General features: G+C 40.9%; 1 protein-coding gene across 2 annotated transcripts in view; it reads left to right on the top strand.

Annotated features, from left to right (window-relative positions):
* Positions 1 to 5,977: 5,977 nt before the first annotated feature.
* LOC136871993 (multiple epidermal growth factor-like domains protein 10) overlaps positions 5,978 to 16,929 on the top strand; it is a 105,509-nt gene continuing 94,557 nt past the window's right edge. For both annotated transcript variants that reach the window (XM_067145792.2, XM_067145786.2), the window contains exon 1: positions 5,978 to 6,119. In XM_067145792.2, the coding sequence (XP_067001893.2) occupies positions 6,026 to 6,119 (94 nt within the window). In that variant the 5' untranslated portion in view covers positions 5,978 to 6,025. The remainder of the gene's footprint in view (positions 6,120 to 16,929) is intronic.

Below are 16,929 nucleotides of genomic sequence, written 5' to 3'. Positions count from 1 at the left end.
GGTTCGATTCCCGGCCGGGTCGGGGATTTTAACATTAATTGATTAATTCCAATGGCACGGGGGCTGGGTGTATGTGTTGTCTTCATCATCATTTCATCCTCATCACGACGCGCAGGTCGCCTACGGGAGTCAAATAGAAAGACCTGCATCTGGCGTGCCGAGCCCGTCCTGGGATATCCCGGGACTAAAAGCCATACGACATTTCATTTTACTATGATCGCTTTTATGTTCCTGGCAGTACAGATTATATCGTCACCTGTTGGACTTGTCTGTCGAGTAATATTTCCTCTGAGTTGATGGGTGGTTGGTGAATTATTTTTCCAGTGTTAAGTTAAAGAGCAAGGTAGGGACTACATCTTCTCGACTCCGCCTCTTCTTCATCTTAAATGTCTCTGACTCAACTTGTTCCATCCTGACTTTACATGTAGTGGTTTTTATAGACATTTCTGTCAGCCTTATCCATTCCTCAAGCTACCTCTGTAGATCAGTGGTAGAGTGTCGGCCTCCGGATCCCAAGATAGCGGGTTCAAACCCGGCAGAGGTAGTCGGATTTTTGAAGGGTGAAAACGTCCATTCAGCACTCCATGTCGTACCATGTCGGCATGTACAGTAAAAGATCTCTGGTGACATATTTGTTGTTTACCCAACTTAATTCATTAAATCTCAGCCACAGACGCCCAAGAGAGATTCGCTTTACTCTGTTTCTGCCATCTAGTAGGCCTAGAGTAAAACCGGAACGTCGAAATTGACGAGCAGGCAGCCAGATGGCGTCAAATTCAAACGTCTGCACCCGGTAACTGAGGCCAAACGAGTATTATTATTACTTTTTCCCCTACAATTTACTTTACTTCGCACCGACACAGATAGGACTTATGGCGACGATGGGATAGGTAAAGCCTAAGAGTGGGAAGGAAGCGGTCGTGGCCTTAATTAAGGTACAGGCCCAGCATTTGCCTGATGTGAAAATGGGAAACCACGGAAAACCATCTTCAGGGCTGCCGACAGTGGGGTTCAACCCCACTATCTTCCGGATGCAAGCTCACAGCTGTGCGCCCCTAACCGCACGGCCAACTCTGATATTCCAATTTTTTTAATGTCCTTCTCAGTTTATGTCAGCCAAGTGGTACGGATAGTCTTGTTTTGCCAGAAGATGAACATGCGATGAACCGGGAAATTGCTGCTCGTGTGGGACGAAGTGTGTCGGCAGTGCAACAGGTGTGTACAGAATGGATCACAAAAGGCTGTAGAACACGACGTGATGGGTCTGGTCGCATCACCCAGACCACCCCGCGGGAAGATCGATACCTCATCCGAATGGCATTGCAGGATATATCTGCGTCTTTTGGAAGACAGTCTTACTATATGGCCAAAGAAGGCTACTTTACTTTTCCTAGCACAATCAGAGAGCCCCTTTACGTGTTCGTAGAGCTCGGAATTGTGCCGTCTACGGAATCCTTCATCTTACTTTACCGGATCTAAGATCTTCCTCAGAATTCTCCTCTCTCTGACTTCCAGTTTGTCGATTAGACCTCTTCGCTTCAATGAAAGACACTCTATGGCACACAGAGCTTCTGGTCGTATGACTGAAGTGTAGTGCTTCAGTTTCAGATTGCGTGACAGGTATTTTTTGGTATGAGTGTTCTTTGTCAGTCGATAGGCCAGTTCCAGCTTGTTGACTCTCATGGATATTGATGCTCTTTCTGATAAGTTGGGTTCAATCCATCCGCCGAGATACTTAAATGTATCAGTCCTCTTGATTTTTCTCCGTTCTAGTAGTATTTCTCTGCTAGCTTCTTTGATGTTTGTGAATAACTCTGTTTTCTCCAAAGACACTTGAAGACCAACTTTGGCTGCCTGTCCTTTGAGGAAATTGATCTGTATTGTTGCTGTATCCAGCGAATCGGCAATCAGAGTCATGTCGTCAGCAAAGCCTAGGCAATCTACAACCAGCCCCTCCTTCTTATGACCCAGGTATATCCCACTCTGTATACCCAAATAGGTCAGTTCTTTGCACCATACTCTCACAATCTTTTCAAGGACACAGCTGAAGAAAAGTGGGGATGTCCATCTCCTTGTCTAACCCTTGTTTTATCTCGAAGCTTTCCAAAACCACGCCTCTAAATGTAACCTTGGAATGAGTATTAGTCAAGGTTTCTAGAATGAGACTTGCAGGACGCCTCGCAGACGTATGCGAGAACCGTACCGTCAATTGAGTGAGTTTGAAAGAGGGCGCATTATTGGCATGAGAGAACATGATGCAATCAACCGGGAAATTGCTGCTCGTGTGGGACGAAGTGTGTCGGCAGTGCAACAGGTGTGTACAGAATGGATCACAAAAGGCTGTAGAACACGACGTGATGGGTCTGGTCGCACCACCCAGACCACCCCGCGAGAAGATCGATACCTCATCCGAATGGCATTGCAGGATATATCCGCGTCCTCCTCAGCTCTGGCGCAACAGTGGAACAGTGCAACACATCGTACACTATCAGGAGTGACAGTCCGTCGTCGTTTATTACGGTCTGGATTACCGACGCGTCGTCCACTTCTTCGCCTACCGTTGAGTAACGTGCATAAACATACTAGACTGCAATGATGTATGGAACGACGTCACTGGGGACAGGAATGGCAGCAGGTAGTGTTTTCGGACCAATTCAGGTTCTGTTTGTTTGAAAATGGTGGCCGAATTTTTGTTTGCCGTAGACAGGGTGAGAGGCATCACATTGACTGCATTCACACAAGACATACAGCGCCAACTCTAAACCTTATGGTATGGGGTGCTATTGGGTACAACCGCAAATCACAGTTGGTGCGTGTCCAGGGCACTGTGACCAGTCTGACCTACGTGAATGATATCGTGCGACCCGTAGTCATACCCCTTCTGCACGACACCCCAGACGCCATATTTCAGCAGGACAATGCGCGACCACATGTTGCTACACGAACACGTCACTTCTTGTTGGCACAGGATGTCAGACTGTTGTCCTGGCCCACCCGATCACCGGACTTGTCGCCAATATTCTTAATATTCTTTATCTTTCCTTTCATATTTTATGTTAATAACTTGAAATTTTATGTTAATAACTTGAATTAATAGCGAAACCTCTCCAAAGTAAAGCATAAACACACAGAATGTAAAGTAGCCCTAATTCAAATGTGTTTATTACTTGGCCTGTTTTATCCCTAAAACTAAGAATCGAGCAGACAGCATGGACAAAAAATTATTTATTTTACATAATCTGATCATATCAAATTTTTATACAAAACGAAGTCTTCTCTTTCGATTTGAATTAAATTCATTAACTACTTTTGAAACGGTAGTATTAGTACTCCTTTCGATAGCCAAACAGCCAAAGTGGATCGTGCGTTCGTGTTCCTGTAGTATGTTTTTAAACGCCGTTAAGCATGAAAATTACCTTTCACGGGTTTCTGAGTACGTTGGAATTGTAAGAAACAAATCTGGAAGTTAAAAAATGAGAGAATTAAAAATTGAGAGTGAACAAACTTTTCAAATGCTTCTGTGCAAGAACTGCGGATTTTTCTTGGATATATTTATTTTTTAAATCTTCAGTTTGGTTCAGTGTTGGGATAGAAAATGGCTATGATTGGGAAGGATACGATCATGGTCTTAATTAAGGTACAGCCCCATCATTTATCTGGTATGAAAATGGGAAAGGTGATCTCAATTAGTGTGCTTCAGGGTTCTGTGCTGGGGCCTTTATTGTTTCTTACTGTATCTTAATTAATGATATTTTCACCTTAGGTTAAATGGAAGACTATCCATTTTTGCTGGTGACACTAATGTTTTCTATGCAGGCTCTAGCAATCATGAACAAAATATGCAGCAGGATATTTTATTACTTGAAACCTGGTTTAATTCCAACAGATTAACCGTTAATCTAACAAAAATAAACTACATAATTTTTCACAAATCTTTATATGAATTACATTTGGTTATAAATATGCTTTTCTTCAATCATAGAATAATGAGAGTGCGGAGTACTAAACTCTTAGGACTGATTATAGATGAAAATGAAATGAAATAGCGTATGGCTTTTTTTTCTATTTGCTTTACGTCGCACCGACACGGATATGTCTTAGTGCGACGATGGGATAGGAAAGGCCTAGGAAGTGGAAGGAAGCGGCCGTGGCCTTAATTAAGGTACAGCCCCGGCATTTGCCTGGTATGAGAATCGGAAACCATGGAAAACCTCTTCAGGGCTGCCGACAGTGGGGCTCGAACCCACTATCTCCCGATTACTGGCTTTTTTTAGTGCCGGGAGTGTCCGAGGACAAGTTCGGCTCGCTAGATGCAGGTCTTTTTTATTTGACGTCCGTAGGCGACCTGCGCATCGTGATAAGGATGAAATGATACACCCAGCCCCCGTGCCAGCGAAATTAACCAATAAAGTTGAAAATCCCGACCCTGCCCGGAATCGAACCCGGGACCCCTGTGACCAAAGGCGAGCACGCTAAACATTTACCCATGAAAATCTGTCTTCTAATAATCAGGTGGAGACTCTTTGTAATAAAATTATCCCGGTGATTGGTATCCTTAGTAGATTGAGATATAAATTCTCTCGTGGGCTGTTGAGGGGTATTTACTATGCTCTTATTGAAAGCCACATCTCTTATATGATACATGTCTGGGCATGGTGTAATAAAGAATTATTTGGAAAGGTAGAGGTCCTTAGGAAGAGAACACTAAAAACCATTTTCAAACTGCCCATTTTGACACCGACTAAAGATTTGTATAGGCATTGTAATTTATTATCACTTCCAAATCTCCGCATAAAGGCTCCTATAATTATGATCTATAAAATTCAAAATAGATTAATCCGCTCAAATTAATCAATAATTACCAATTCACACATTCATAATTATGAAACAATAATAATTTATAACATTTACTACAGTCAGATTCGTTCTAGTAGTTATGGTAAAAATTATCTTTGGCATTTTTCTATAACTGTGTATAACTCATTTCCAAAAAATATAAAAATGTTACCAGCTTTATATCTATTTTCAAGAATAATGTAACTAAATGCTTACATGAAGCTTTGTCCTATGTTACATGGTACCTCATGTTATGTTATATATTTACTCTATTTTATCTTGTAATTACATTGTGAATATAGCCGCCATTGTAATTGTAATTCATCTGCATTGCACCAAGAAGAGCCTTGGCTCAGGTGCCTATACAGAAATGAAAAAAAAAAGAGTAACAAATAAACGTACTTGTAAATAATGTATTTCTATGTGTGTAATATTACGAAAATTTTGTTTCCTTCAAAATATTACGCCAGGAAAAGGCTAGGAGTGGGAAGGATACGACCGTGGCCTTAATTAAAGTACAGCCCCACCATTCATGGTGTGAAAATGGTAATAATAATAATACTATTTGCTTTACGTCCCACTAACTACTTTCACGGTTTCCGGAGACGCCGAGGTGCCGGAATTTTGTCCCGCAGGAGTTCTTTTACGTGCCGGTAAATCTACTGACACGAGGCTGACGTATTTGAGCACCTTCAAATACCACCGGGCTGAGCCAGGATCTAACCTGCCAAGTTGGGGTCAGATGGCCAGCGCCTCAACCGTCTAAGCCACTCAGCCCGGCAGGTGTGAAAATGGATAACCACACGGGAACCATCTTCAGGGCTACAGGCAGTGGTGTTCGAACCTGCTATCTCCTGAACGCAAGTTGAAAACTATGTGACGCAAACCGCGTAGCTACTTGCTCCCTCATGTATGTATGCATTAACTAAATGTCACCCCTCTGTTGAGATAAGTGAGAGTGGATCATGGAGGAAGTATGTAAAGTCACTCTACTTCCGTCATTACACAATAACTAGCAGCCTAGAACTTTCCCAACCTGGTTTTGGTAACAACATGTGACTAACAGGAGTGGCATGCAGAGTCAACATCCAAGAACAATAAACATAGGGCTTTACTTTACGATAAGGTGTAGTATCAGCGACGCATCCTCGCTATTGTCTTCAAGGCTGTGTAACAGTTAGCAGCGACCATGGCAAGCACGTTCATCAAGTTCGGCTGTCTCTCGGTATTCCTCGTACTGTTGCCAGTGGTGTCCGTCCGGTCACAGGCAACGCATTACGACGGTAAGTGCTGCAGTCAATAGTAATAGTGTGTTGTTGTTGTTTGAATAATTAGTCCGTACACTGGTTTGATGCAGTCTCCAAGCCACCCTAACCTGTACTAACCTTTTCATTTCTACATAACTACTACATCTGCTCTAATCTGCTTGTTCTACCCCTATCGTTTTTACCACCTATACTTCTCTCAGAAACCAACTGAACAAGTCCTGGGTGTCTTAAGATGTATCCTATCAATCTATCTATTCCTCTCGTCAAATTTAGCCAAATCGATCTCCTCTCACCAATTCGATTCAGTCTCCCTTCATTCGTGATTCGATCCACCCAACTCACCTTCAGCATCCTTTTGTAACACCACCACATTTCAAAGGCTTCTATTCTCTTTCTTTCTGATCTTGTTTCACTTGCATACAATGCTACACTACAGACGCAAGTCTTCAAAAACATCTTCCTAATTCTTATATCAATGTTCGAAGTGTGCACATTTCTTTTCAGAAGAAAGGCCTTCCTTGCTTGTGCTAGTCTGCATTTTATGTTGGTTCTTCTTCTTCTTCTTCTTCATATTCTTAATCTGCTTACCCTCCAGGGTTGGTTTTTCCCTCGGACACAGCGAGGGATCCCACCTCTACCGCCTCAAGGGCAGTGTCCTGGAGCGTGAGACTTTGGGTCGGGAGGTAAAACTGGGGAGAATGACCAGTACCTCGCCCAGGCGGCCTCACCTGCTATGCTGAACAGGGGCCTTGGTGAGGGATGGGAAGGTAGGAAGGGACAGACAAGGAAGAGGAAAGGAAGCGGCCGTGGCCTTAAGTTAGGTGCCATCCCGGCATTTGCCTGGAGGAGAAGTCGGAAACCACGGAAAACCACTTCCAGGATGGCTGAGGTGGGAACCGAACCCACCTCTACTCAGTTGACCTCCCGAGGCTGAGTGGACCCCGTTCCAGACCTCGTAACACTTTTCAAATTTCGTGGCAGAGCCGGGAATCGAACCCGGGCCTCCGGGGGTGGCAGCTAATCACACTAACCATCTATTTCCCTTAAGACTTCATTTCCTAATCTAATATTTCCTGCATCACCTGACTTCGTCCGACTGCTCTCCATTAATATTGTTTTTGGATTTGTTTATTTTCATCTTGTACTCCTTCCCCAAGATTCTATCCATACAATTCTGCATTTTTTTAAGATCTTCTGCACTCTCAGATGAAATAATACCATCAGCAAATCTCAGAGTTTTCATTTCTTCTCCTTGGATTATGATATCCTTTCCAGATTACTCTGTTCTATGTAAACATTGAAAAGGAGAAAGGACAAACTCCAGCCTTGACTAACTCCTTTCTGGATTTCTGCTTCGTTTACAATAATAATAATAATAATAATAATAATAATAATAATAATAATAATAATAATAATAATAATAATAATAATAATAATAATAATAATAATAATAATAATAATAATAATAATGTTTGTCAGCACTCTTCAAATCTTCGTCTCAGAATTCGTATTTATCTCGGATTAGGCATACATACATACATACATACATACATACATACATACATACATACATACATACATACACACATACATACATACATACATACATACATACATACATAATACACAAATACATACATACTTACAGACAGACAGGACCGGTCAAAAGTTCAGGACCACATTAAAAATCAAAATTGTTCTACTTGCTATTACACCTCTGTATTTTTTTTTTCCTGAGCTCTCGCATCTAATATGATATACGTCGCCTGATTGCAGTGATTTATGCCAGGTATTATAAAAGTTTTACATCTTTAACTGTTGGAAGGTCGCATAAGAAAGTCAACATTTTTGGAAATATTATTTACGATATACTCTTATTGGTTTCAAGTATCACCACAAAGGTTATTTTATAGACTTAGAAATAGTTGGGGGTCATCTTAGTATAAATGTAAAAATTCCGGAAAAATGCAGTACCAATTTTTGTGCGTTTTGTTTTGAAACCACTCCTAAAATAGTCAATTTTTCCTTGTTCTTGTCATAGGTCTCAGTGTGAGCTATCGCGATCAGAAATGTGTTTTTGGATGCCATCCGCAGAGTGCAAATGAAAGTATCAGAGCAGATAAGTCTAACGCCGATAGCTCGCCTTGACAAAGACAAAGAAAAATCAGTCATTTTCGCCCTGGTTCGAAACAAATGAAACAGATAAAAGCGGTCCTGCATATTTTCGGAATTTTTATATTTATACTAAAATGGCCCCCACCTATTGCTGAGTCTACAAAAAAATCTTGTTGGTGATACTTGCAACCAATTAGAGTACACAGTTCATTATATTACCAAAATTTGTTATTTTTTGATGTGATCTTCCAAGGGTTAAAAATTCATAACTTCTACAGTACTTGGACTAACTCAATTAAATCAGGCGATTAGATGTGAGAGCTCAGAAAGAAAATTACACAATTTTAGGTTCTAGATGATATTTCGTGATTTCTTTATGTGGTCCTAAACTTTTGACCGGTACTGTACATACATACGGTGGTGGGAAAATACAAGAAAAAAGTAATTGGGCTGAATTACAATTATCTGGAAATGATCTAGAGAAAACAAGAGCAAACGATGAACATTTGTTTTTGCTAGGGGCTTTACGTCGCGCCGACACAGATAGGTCTTATGGCGACGATGGGATAGGAAAGGCCTAGGAGTTGGAAGGAAGCGGCCGTGGCCTTAATTAAGGTACAGCCCCAGCATTTGCCTGGTGTGAAAATGGGAAACCACGGAAAACAATTTTCAGGGCTGCCGATAGTGGGATTCGAACCTGCTATCTCCCGGATGCAAGCTCACAGCCGCGCGCCTCTACGCGCACGGCCAACTCGCCCGGTCAAACGATGAACATAGCGTTAACATACGCAGATGATATAGTCATGTATATTGAGGGTTATAGCTGGAATCTCATCAGATAGAGAGCAACTCAAACACTACTTAAAGTATGGTTAGATAATAATGAATTGTTTTTAAACATTAACAAGACAAAACTTATGAATATTTCAATAACAGATACATGGAATGATTTTAATGAATTGTCTGTACACAACATGAACTGTGAATTTAATTGTAACTGCTACCAAATTTATGAATAAGGTAAGTAGTGGAAAGTATTTCGGGTTATGTATGGCCCAAGATCTCAAGGCGAGCTATCGGCGTTAGACTTATCTGCTCTGATACTTTCATTTGCACTCTGCGGATGGCATCCAAAAACACATTTCTGAAACACATGAAACACAAGAAACGGAAAAATCACATTATCGATTTAAGAAAGAAACCCAGAAGAACTGTTTATATATTTCACAATTTAAAATGCATATCCAGCATGACATTGCTAAGAAGGGATCATTACGCTTTGTTTCAGTTTTATCTTAGCTACGGAATATTGGCATGAGGAGGAGCTTACAAATATGTAATCTCAGAGTTTTGATTTCTTCTCCTTGGATTCTGATTACCTTTCTAGATTCCTCTTGGATTTCCTATATCGCCTGTTCTATGTGCAGCCTCTCTTCACTCCCTTATGGATTGCTGCTTCGTTTACAATAATAATAATAAAAAATACAAGTTCTTCAAAACCTTATATTACGAATAATGTACCAGAAAGAAAGATTATACCTAAGTAGTCAATTTATATGCTGAAGCAAATGTATATAATGTAAAGCAGCTCTACTGTATGCCCTTGAAATATACAACAAAAACAAAAATATAATTGAGAACATTAAACATGAATATTCATCACAAAGTAAGATGTATAACCGTTGTATGTTATACAAACCCAAACTTAGCATAACAAAACTCACTTTCTTGTACTTCATTCCAAAATTCTTTAATGTCCTTTCAGGTTCTTTACAAACTATGTATACTTCAGTTAAGCTAGAAAATGAGTCTGAAGCGTCTTAAATCCTTTGTCATGGATAATAAAACTGTTATTGATGTAATAACTAAATGAAAATATCACGCCATCATATTCAATTTCTATTGGATGCTCCACCATGTGCTGTTGATCATACCCGCATTCACTCTTAGCCATACCCGTACTTCAGGCATCATTGTTAAATATACTTCTTTCATTGTAATTAAAATTCTAAATCCCCACACCCAAGGTTTCACCTTACGTGGTATTTTACTGATATCTTGACTCGACTCTGTTGAGGTTGGTGTGATTTCATTATGTATAATAATAATAATAATAATAATAATAATAATAATAATAATAATAATAATAATAATAATAATAATAATAATAATAATAATAATAATGTTTCTTTCTCCAACGCTTGTTCCGCTTCGCTACGGGGTAGGGTCTGAGGTGAGATGAATCTTTTGTGGTGGGTTTTTATGACCGGATGCCCTTCCCGACGTCAACGTCATCAGAGGAGTTAATGACATGAAATGAACGACGTGATATATGATAGTAGAAAGGAAGAGGGTGAAACGCGGTGCCGGCAAGTATCCTACTCCTATCGAATAGCACCAAGGGATCTGTTCAAGGCTTAACGTTCCCATCCGACGGACGAATCAACATCAACGGCGTCATATACCCTCACTCTGTATCAGCACTGCAGAGAGGTTTGGAATTTAATCCAGGATTTTGGAACGCAATCTAGTGATTAGAAACGTTATACCACCACCTCCCATACCCTGCCGGCCAACATTCTGATGGTGAACATTTTTTCGACCAACGGGACTCGAACCGGCTAACCACGGTGTCATACCGTGTAGACTTCAACGCCTTAACGTTCATGGCCACCAGGTGGGCTAATAATAATAATAACAATAATAATTCCTATCTCAATCCGCTGACCCTCCATAATTGGTTTTTCCCTCGGACTCAGCGAGGGATCCCACCTCTACCGAATAAAGGGCACTGTCCTGGAGCGTGAGACTTTTGGTCGAGGATACAAATGGGAGCAGAACCAATACCTCGCCCAGGCGGCCTCACCCGCTATGCTGAACAAGGGGCTTTGTGAGGGGATGGGAAGATTAGAAGGGATAGACAAGGAAGAGGGAAGGAAGCTGCCGTGACCTTAAGTTAGGTAGGCCTACGATCCCGGCATTAGCCTGGAGGAGAAGTGGGAAACCACGGAAAACCACTTCGAGGATGGCTGAGATGGGATTCGAACCCGCCTCTAGTCAGCTGACCTCCCGAGGCTGACTGGATCCCCTTCCAGCCCTTGTATCACCTTTCAAATTTCGTGTTAGAGCCGGGAATCGAACACGGGTCTCCGCGGGTGGCAGCTAATCACACTAACCACTACACCACAGAGGCGGCATGATAATAATAATTTATTTAATGTGTGAAAGAGATAGAAGTTTAATTTATTTTGAGAATTAATATGGTAATAAGTACTACTACAGTAGTATATGTAGGAGTTAATTACAGGATTAATTTCTTTTGAGTATTAATGTTATTAGAATAGTTATGCTTATAAGAGACAGAATCCCGTAAATATGTAAACAAGGTAATGAGTGAATGCTACACCATTACAATTACTAATTAGTTTTTCAACAAATAAACTTATTCACTAAAATTACAAGTAATTACATTTACAGTGACTTCACCTAACGCCAGACCCCAAAGGAAGTCACCAGAGTTGGGAAGTAATCGAATTACTTCTAACGATTACATTCTTAGTAATTTTTACTTGTGATTTACTTGTTGAAATAAAACTGTATCCGTTAGTTCCTAGTAACTGATATACATCACAATGAGGCAGAAATTTTATTAAAATTTGATTTACATCGCACCGACACAGAGAGGTCTTATGGTGACGATGGAATACGAAATGGCTAGGAGTGGAAAAGAAGCGACAGTATTTACCTGGTGGGAAAATGGGAAACCACGGAAACCCATCTTCAGGGCTGCCGACAGTGAGGTTTGAACCCACTATCCCCCTGATGCAAGCTCATAGCTGTGTGCCTCTAACCGCACGGTCAACTCTTCCGGTTGAAGTAGAAACAGAAAAAAGATAAATGGTACTCTCAATGGTACTTTCAGTACTTTCAGTACTTTCAAAGACATCATACTTATTTCAACGACAAAAATTAAACACGGGTGTTATTTCAAAAAAACTCCTCCTTAGAGCGACTTTTCAGTAAATGCAAAGACGTATTTCTCCCCTCCCCCTCCCCCATCTTCACCCCCGGCAGGACGTGGAGGATTATCTATGAGAATTTTAAAACCAATTCATTTATTTTCATCCGCCTCTGTTGGGTAGTGGTTAATGTGATTAGCTGCCACCCCCGGAGGTCCAGGTTCGATTCCCGGCTCTGCCATGAAATTTGAAAAGTGGTACGGGGGCTGGAACGGGGTCCACTCAGCCTCGGGAGGTCAATTGAGTACAGGTGGGTTCGATTCCCACCTCAGCCATCCTCGAAGTGGTTTTCCGTGGTTTCCCACTTCTCCTCCAGGCAAATGTCGGGATCGTAGGCCTACCTAACTTAAGGCCACAGTCGATTCCTTCCCTCTTCTTTGTCTTTCCCTTCCAAACTTTCCATCCCCTCAAAAGGCCCCTGCTCAGCATAGCTGGTGAGGCCCCGTAGGCGAGTTACTGGTCATCCTCCCCACTTGTATCCCCCGGCCCAGAGTCTGAAGCTCCAGGACACTGCCCTTGAGGCGGTAGAGGTAGGATTCACCGCGGAGTCCGAGGAAAAAATGCGATAAAGAAGAAGAAGAAGAAGAAGAAGAATTTATTTGCACAGTAAATGGCAAATGATTTGAAACCATAAAGCCATTAACTAAAATAAAATGGATGGGAAAATATAATTTCGAAAGTATTATTTTTATTCTCACCAAGTGATGATAGCCACTTAAAGTCACTAAGCTAAAAAAAATACACTAAATGATTTAATATACTTTCCTTGTATGCTTATGTATTATACCAGCCCCATGCCAACAAAATAATAATAATAACAGCGATTTCCTTAAGACTAGCATTCTGTAAAATTATTGTAAAGTTACTGATTTCTTGTTGAAACAGTAATTTTGAATCTAGTAAAATAATTCTCAGGTAACTCAAATCAAGCCCAGTCACCTTTTCCTTTCGTAGTTTTCACATCATTGGAAATCACTGAAATTTTTCGCATGAGGTTGGAATGATACTAAAGTTTGCAAAGAAAGATATATCTCATTTTCTGTATGTTTTTATTTCGCACAGAGACATCACTTCTTCTTCTTCTGTTTTACAATGTGCTTTACGTACACAGATAGGTCTTATGGCGACGAGGGGATAAGACATGCCTAGGAGTGGGAAGGAAGCGGCCGTGGCCTTTATTAAGGTACAGCCCCAGCATTTACCGCGTGTGAAAATGGGAAACCACGGAAAAACATACTCAGAGCTGCCGACAGTGGGGTTGGGACCCGCTATCTCCCGAATGCAAGCTGATAGGTACATGTCTACGAACCGCGCAACCATTTGGCTGGTCTCGGATTAATTGTTCTCGCTGGGGGACTGGGTTATTTTTTGTTTGTCACAACACTTTTCTCTTAATATTCAGACAACACGCCGGGTCGGAAATTTTAACCATAATTGGTTAATTTCTCTGGCACGGGGGCTGGGTGTATATGTTGTCTTCATCATCATTTCATCCTAATCACGACGCGCAGGTCGCCTACGGGTGTCAAATCAATAGTCCTGTACCTGGCGAGCCGAACATATCCTTGGACACTCCCAGCATTAAAAGCCATACGCCATTTCATTTCAGTGCCTAAAAATGCGAATTATCACCAAGAGATCACAGGAAATCCTCTACAGAAATCCAGGAAGTGTGACAACATATTGGAACTAATGTTTCTGCAAAAAATGTTGTATGTTCAGTCCGCAGCTCTAAGGCTGGTTGGATCCTCAACAGCTCTGGCGATAGCTGTCATAGATGGACTAGGCATCACTGAAGAGGCGTAATAGGGAAATGAGGAGTGAGGTCGTTTCCCGTTGCTTTCCTCACCGAATCAGAAGTTTCTATTACATATCCATGTGCCAAGCCCACTGAAATGCATGCATCAACCGACTCTACGAGGAACATGTTCACACCATTCATAGCAGGGACTGGCTGTATAAGGAATTGCATTACTAGCGTCACTCATACCTGAGTCACTTTCATATTGTCAAAGCTAAGGATAAGACTGAGACAGGTCAATGAACGTGACAAAATTGCTCTAACCTACACCAGAAGACAGAGTGTACTGTAAACACTAGGTCCCACAAGCAAAGGCATAAAAAATTAAGAACATTTCAAATGGCCTAAAACCTAGATCACCTGGAAAAATGGCTCAGCTAAATACAATATGAAAATCATATGAAATGCTGTAGATAACATAAATTCTGGACTACTGATGATGAAGGTAATCGAACAATATTCCGCCATTGCCTTGCTATGCAGTAAACGCGAATATTAAATGTATCTTCACAGTTACTAGATTTATAGAAGGCTTTGTTTGAAACAAGATGAACTTACTTCGAGGAACAATGAATAGTTTTACGTTCTCAACGTCTTTTGACCAACTTCAAATTGGTGAAAATAAATTTAATATTATTTTGAAAAATGAAAGTTACCACACATTTCTTACAAAGATTCCAGAATTATGGCCACCAGTGTAGTAAGTGAATGTATAAAATTGTCTTGAGAAACAGTATGGATGGTCAGATGGGTTGCGTGGATTTTCATGAAGGGTTAACTGACTTTCATTATTTTTGTGGGATTACCTGATATTTGAGGTCACTGAGATAAACTTGTGCCCACTCACAGAAATTCCCCAGCAGTCACAGAAGATTTGCGGTCACTGCAGAAGGGGGTGGGAATCATTAGCTTAATCTCAGTATATCCCCCCTAACCTGCCTGGGCTCCTGCTCTCTCGTTCTTGATTAACATTCTCGATAAAGTGTGACGGGAATCAGCAATTTTAACATATAATTTACTGTCGACCAAATTATTTTATGTACTCGACTTTGGAGGTGGTTTATTAAGTAACCGTTTTTTACGTGTTTTTGCAGCAATAACTTTTAAATTATCCTCCCCAGTACCCAATTTACATCGTTCTGAATTGTATTTCCCAGAAAGTAAACGATAAAACCAACAGAGTCTGCTTCGCTTTAGGTTAACAGCCAAGGCTTCAGAGCGTACCCGACGGGTTGCCTAGCGTGCTCTGTTTACCGGAAAGGACGTAGGTTCGATTCCCCATCAGGAAGTCGAAACATTTATGAAACGTTACTTCAACTTGTGTTACCTTCCACTCCTCCAAGTCCATGGTCTGCATGGAAATTATTTCGCTACGTTGTGAACTAGATCGTTTGAAATCGCCTCACAGATTTTCCATATTTCAGTTTTGTGCTAAGGTTTTTATTTTTAACGTTTCTTCACATTATATATTATTGTGTCGTATATTATTGTATGTTATCTATAACATTAGAAACAAGAAACGGAAATGTTCTGTAAGTATGCAGGAATGGCTGTTGAGAATAAATCAAACAAATAAATAACCTTAAAAAACATGATCAGTCTGTTATTAGAATGTCCATAATGTCCTCAGATAATTCCGTTACTGGACTACGTAACACTCTCACCGTCACGGCGTTGAAAAAATAAAAACAATATTTCACTTTATTCGCGGAGCTTCAGCTCCTTCGTAGGCCTGCTTTGGCTGTGAGTATGACCCCGTCAACCCCTCATGGGTGACTAGATGATCAAATATCTTTGGAGGATAAAATGGTGATAAAAAGAGGGGATTTTCTAAAATGGAAAACAGCGGGTAAATCCACAACCTCTACATGTAACAATACTGTTCTTTGTTCGAAAATGTTTCGCAGTCTACGACTGCTTTTCGGTGCTGTCTATGGGACAGAATAACTTTTTATTAATTATTCCAAATATAAAATGACACGGTCCTCCTCTGTGGTGTAGAGGTTAGTGTGATTAGCTGCCACCCCCGAAGGCCTGGGTTCGATTCCCGGCTCTACCACGAAATATGAAAAGTTGTAGGAGGGATGGAGCGGTGTCCACTCAGCCTCAGGAAGTCAACTGAGTAGAGGGGAACCGATTCCTACCTCAGCCATCCTCTAAGTGGGTTTCTGGTTTCCCACTTCTCCATGCAAATGCCGGGATGGTACTTAATGTAAAGCCACGTCAGCTTCCTTCCCTCTTCCTTGTCTATCCCTTCCAATCTCCCCCCCCCCCCAAGGCCCCTTTTCAGCATAGCAGGTGAGGAGGCCACCTGGGCGAGGTATTGATCCTCCTCCCCAGCTGTGACAGTGCCCTTGAGCCAGTAGACGTGGGATCCCTCCCTGAGTCCGAAGAAGAAACCAGCCCTGCAGGGTAAACGGATAAAGAACGAACGAAAACAGAGAGAAAGATAATAATGATTTTAAACAAAATATTATCCTCATTATGAGATTTACATGTTATAAATCCGTAGACGAACCTCAAGTGAAAGAAATGGCTAAGAGCCTTAACTTAGCAACTGTAAATATATAAATAATTAATATTTCCTTGTTTTTGGTAATAAGATCATAAAAAACAATTGCAGGAATTTACCATGCCATTATTTAATTTGCTGAGTTTACATTTTATTCTTTTAAATGATCGTAAGCGCATATAACTGAAACCAAACGGAAGATACTACAACACCGCAAGATAAAATAAAGTATTATTAAACTGAAAAAAAATGCTCAAAATGACAGCCAATATTTACAATAGTAACGGGTCTAGGGGCAAGGGTATCAAATTAAATGAAAATGACTTAATTTTCGGGGAAGGTCGTGTTGTGAAACGTTAAGTTTTCAACAGTCATATA

Source organism: Anabrus simplex, chromosome 1 (genome assembly GCF_040414725.1).
Source record: "Anabrus simplex isolate iqAnaSimp1 chromosome 1, ASM4041472v1, whole genome shotgun sequence".
Lineage (NCBI taxonomy): Eukaryota > Metazoa > Arthropoda > Insecta > Orthoptera > Tettigoniidae > Anabrus > Anabrus simplex.
Note: the sequence above shows the minus strand (reverse complement) of the source record. Positions and strands in the feature narration are given on the sequence as shown.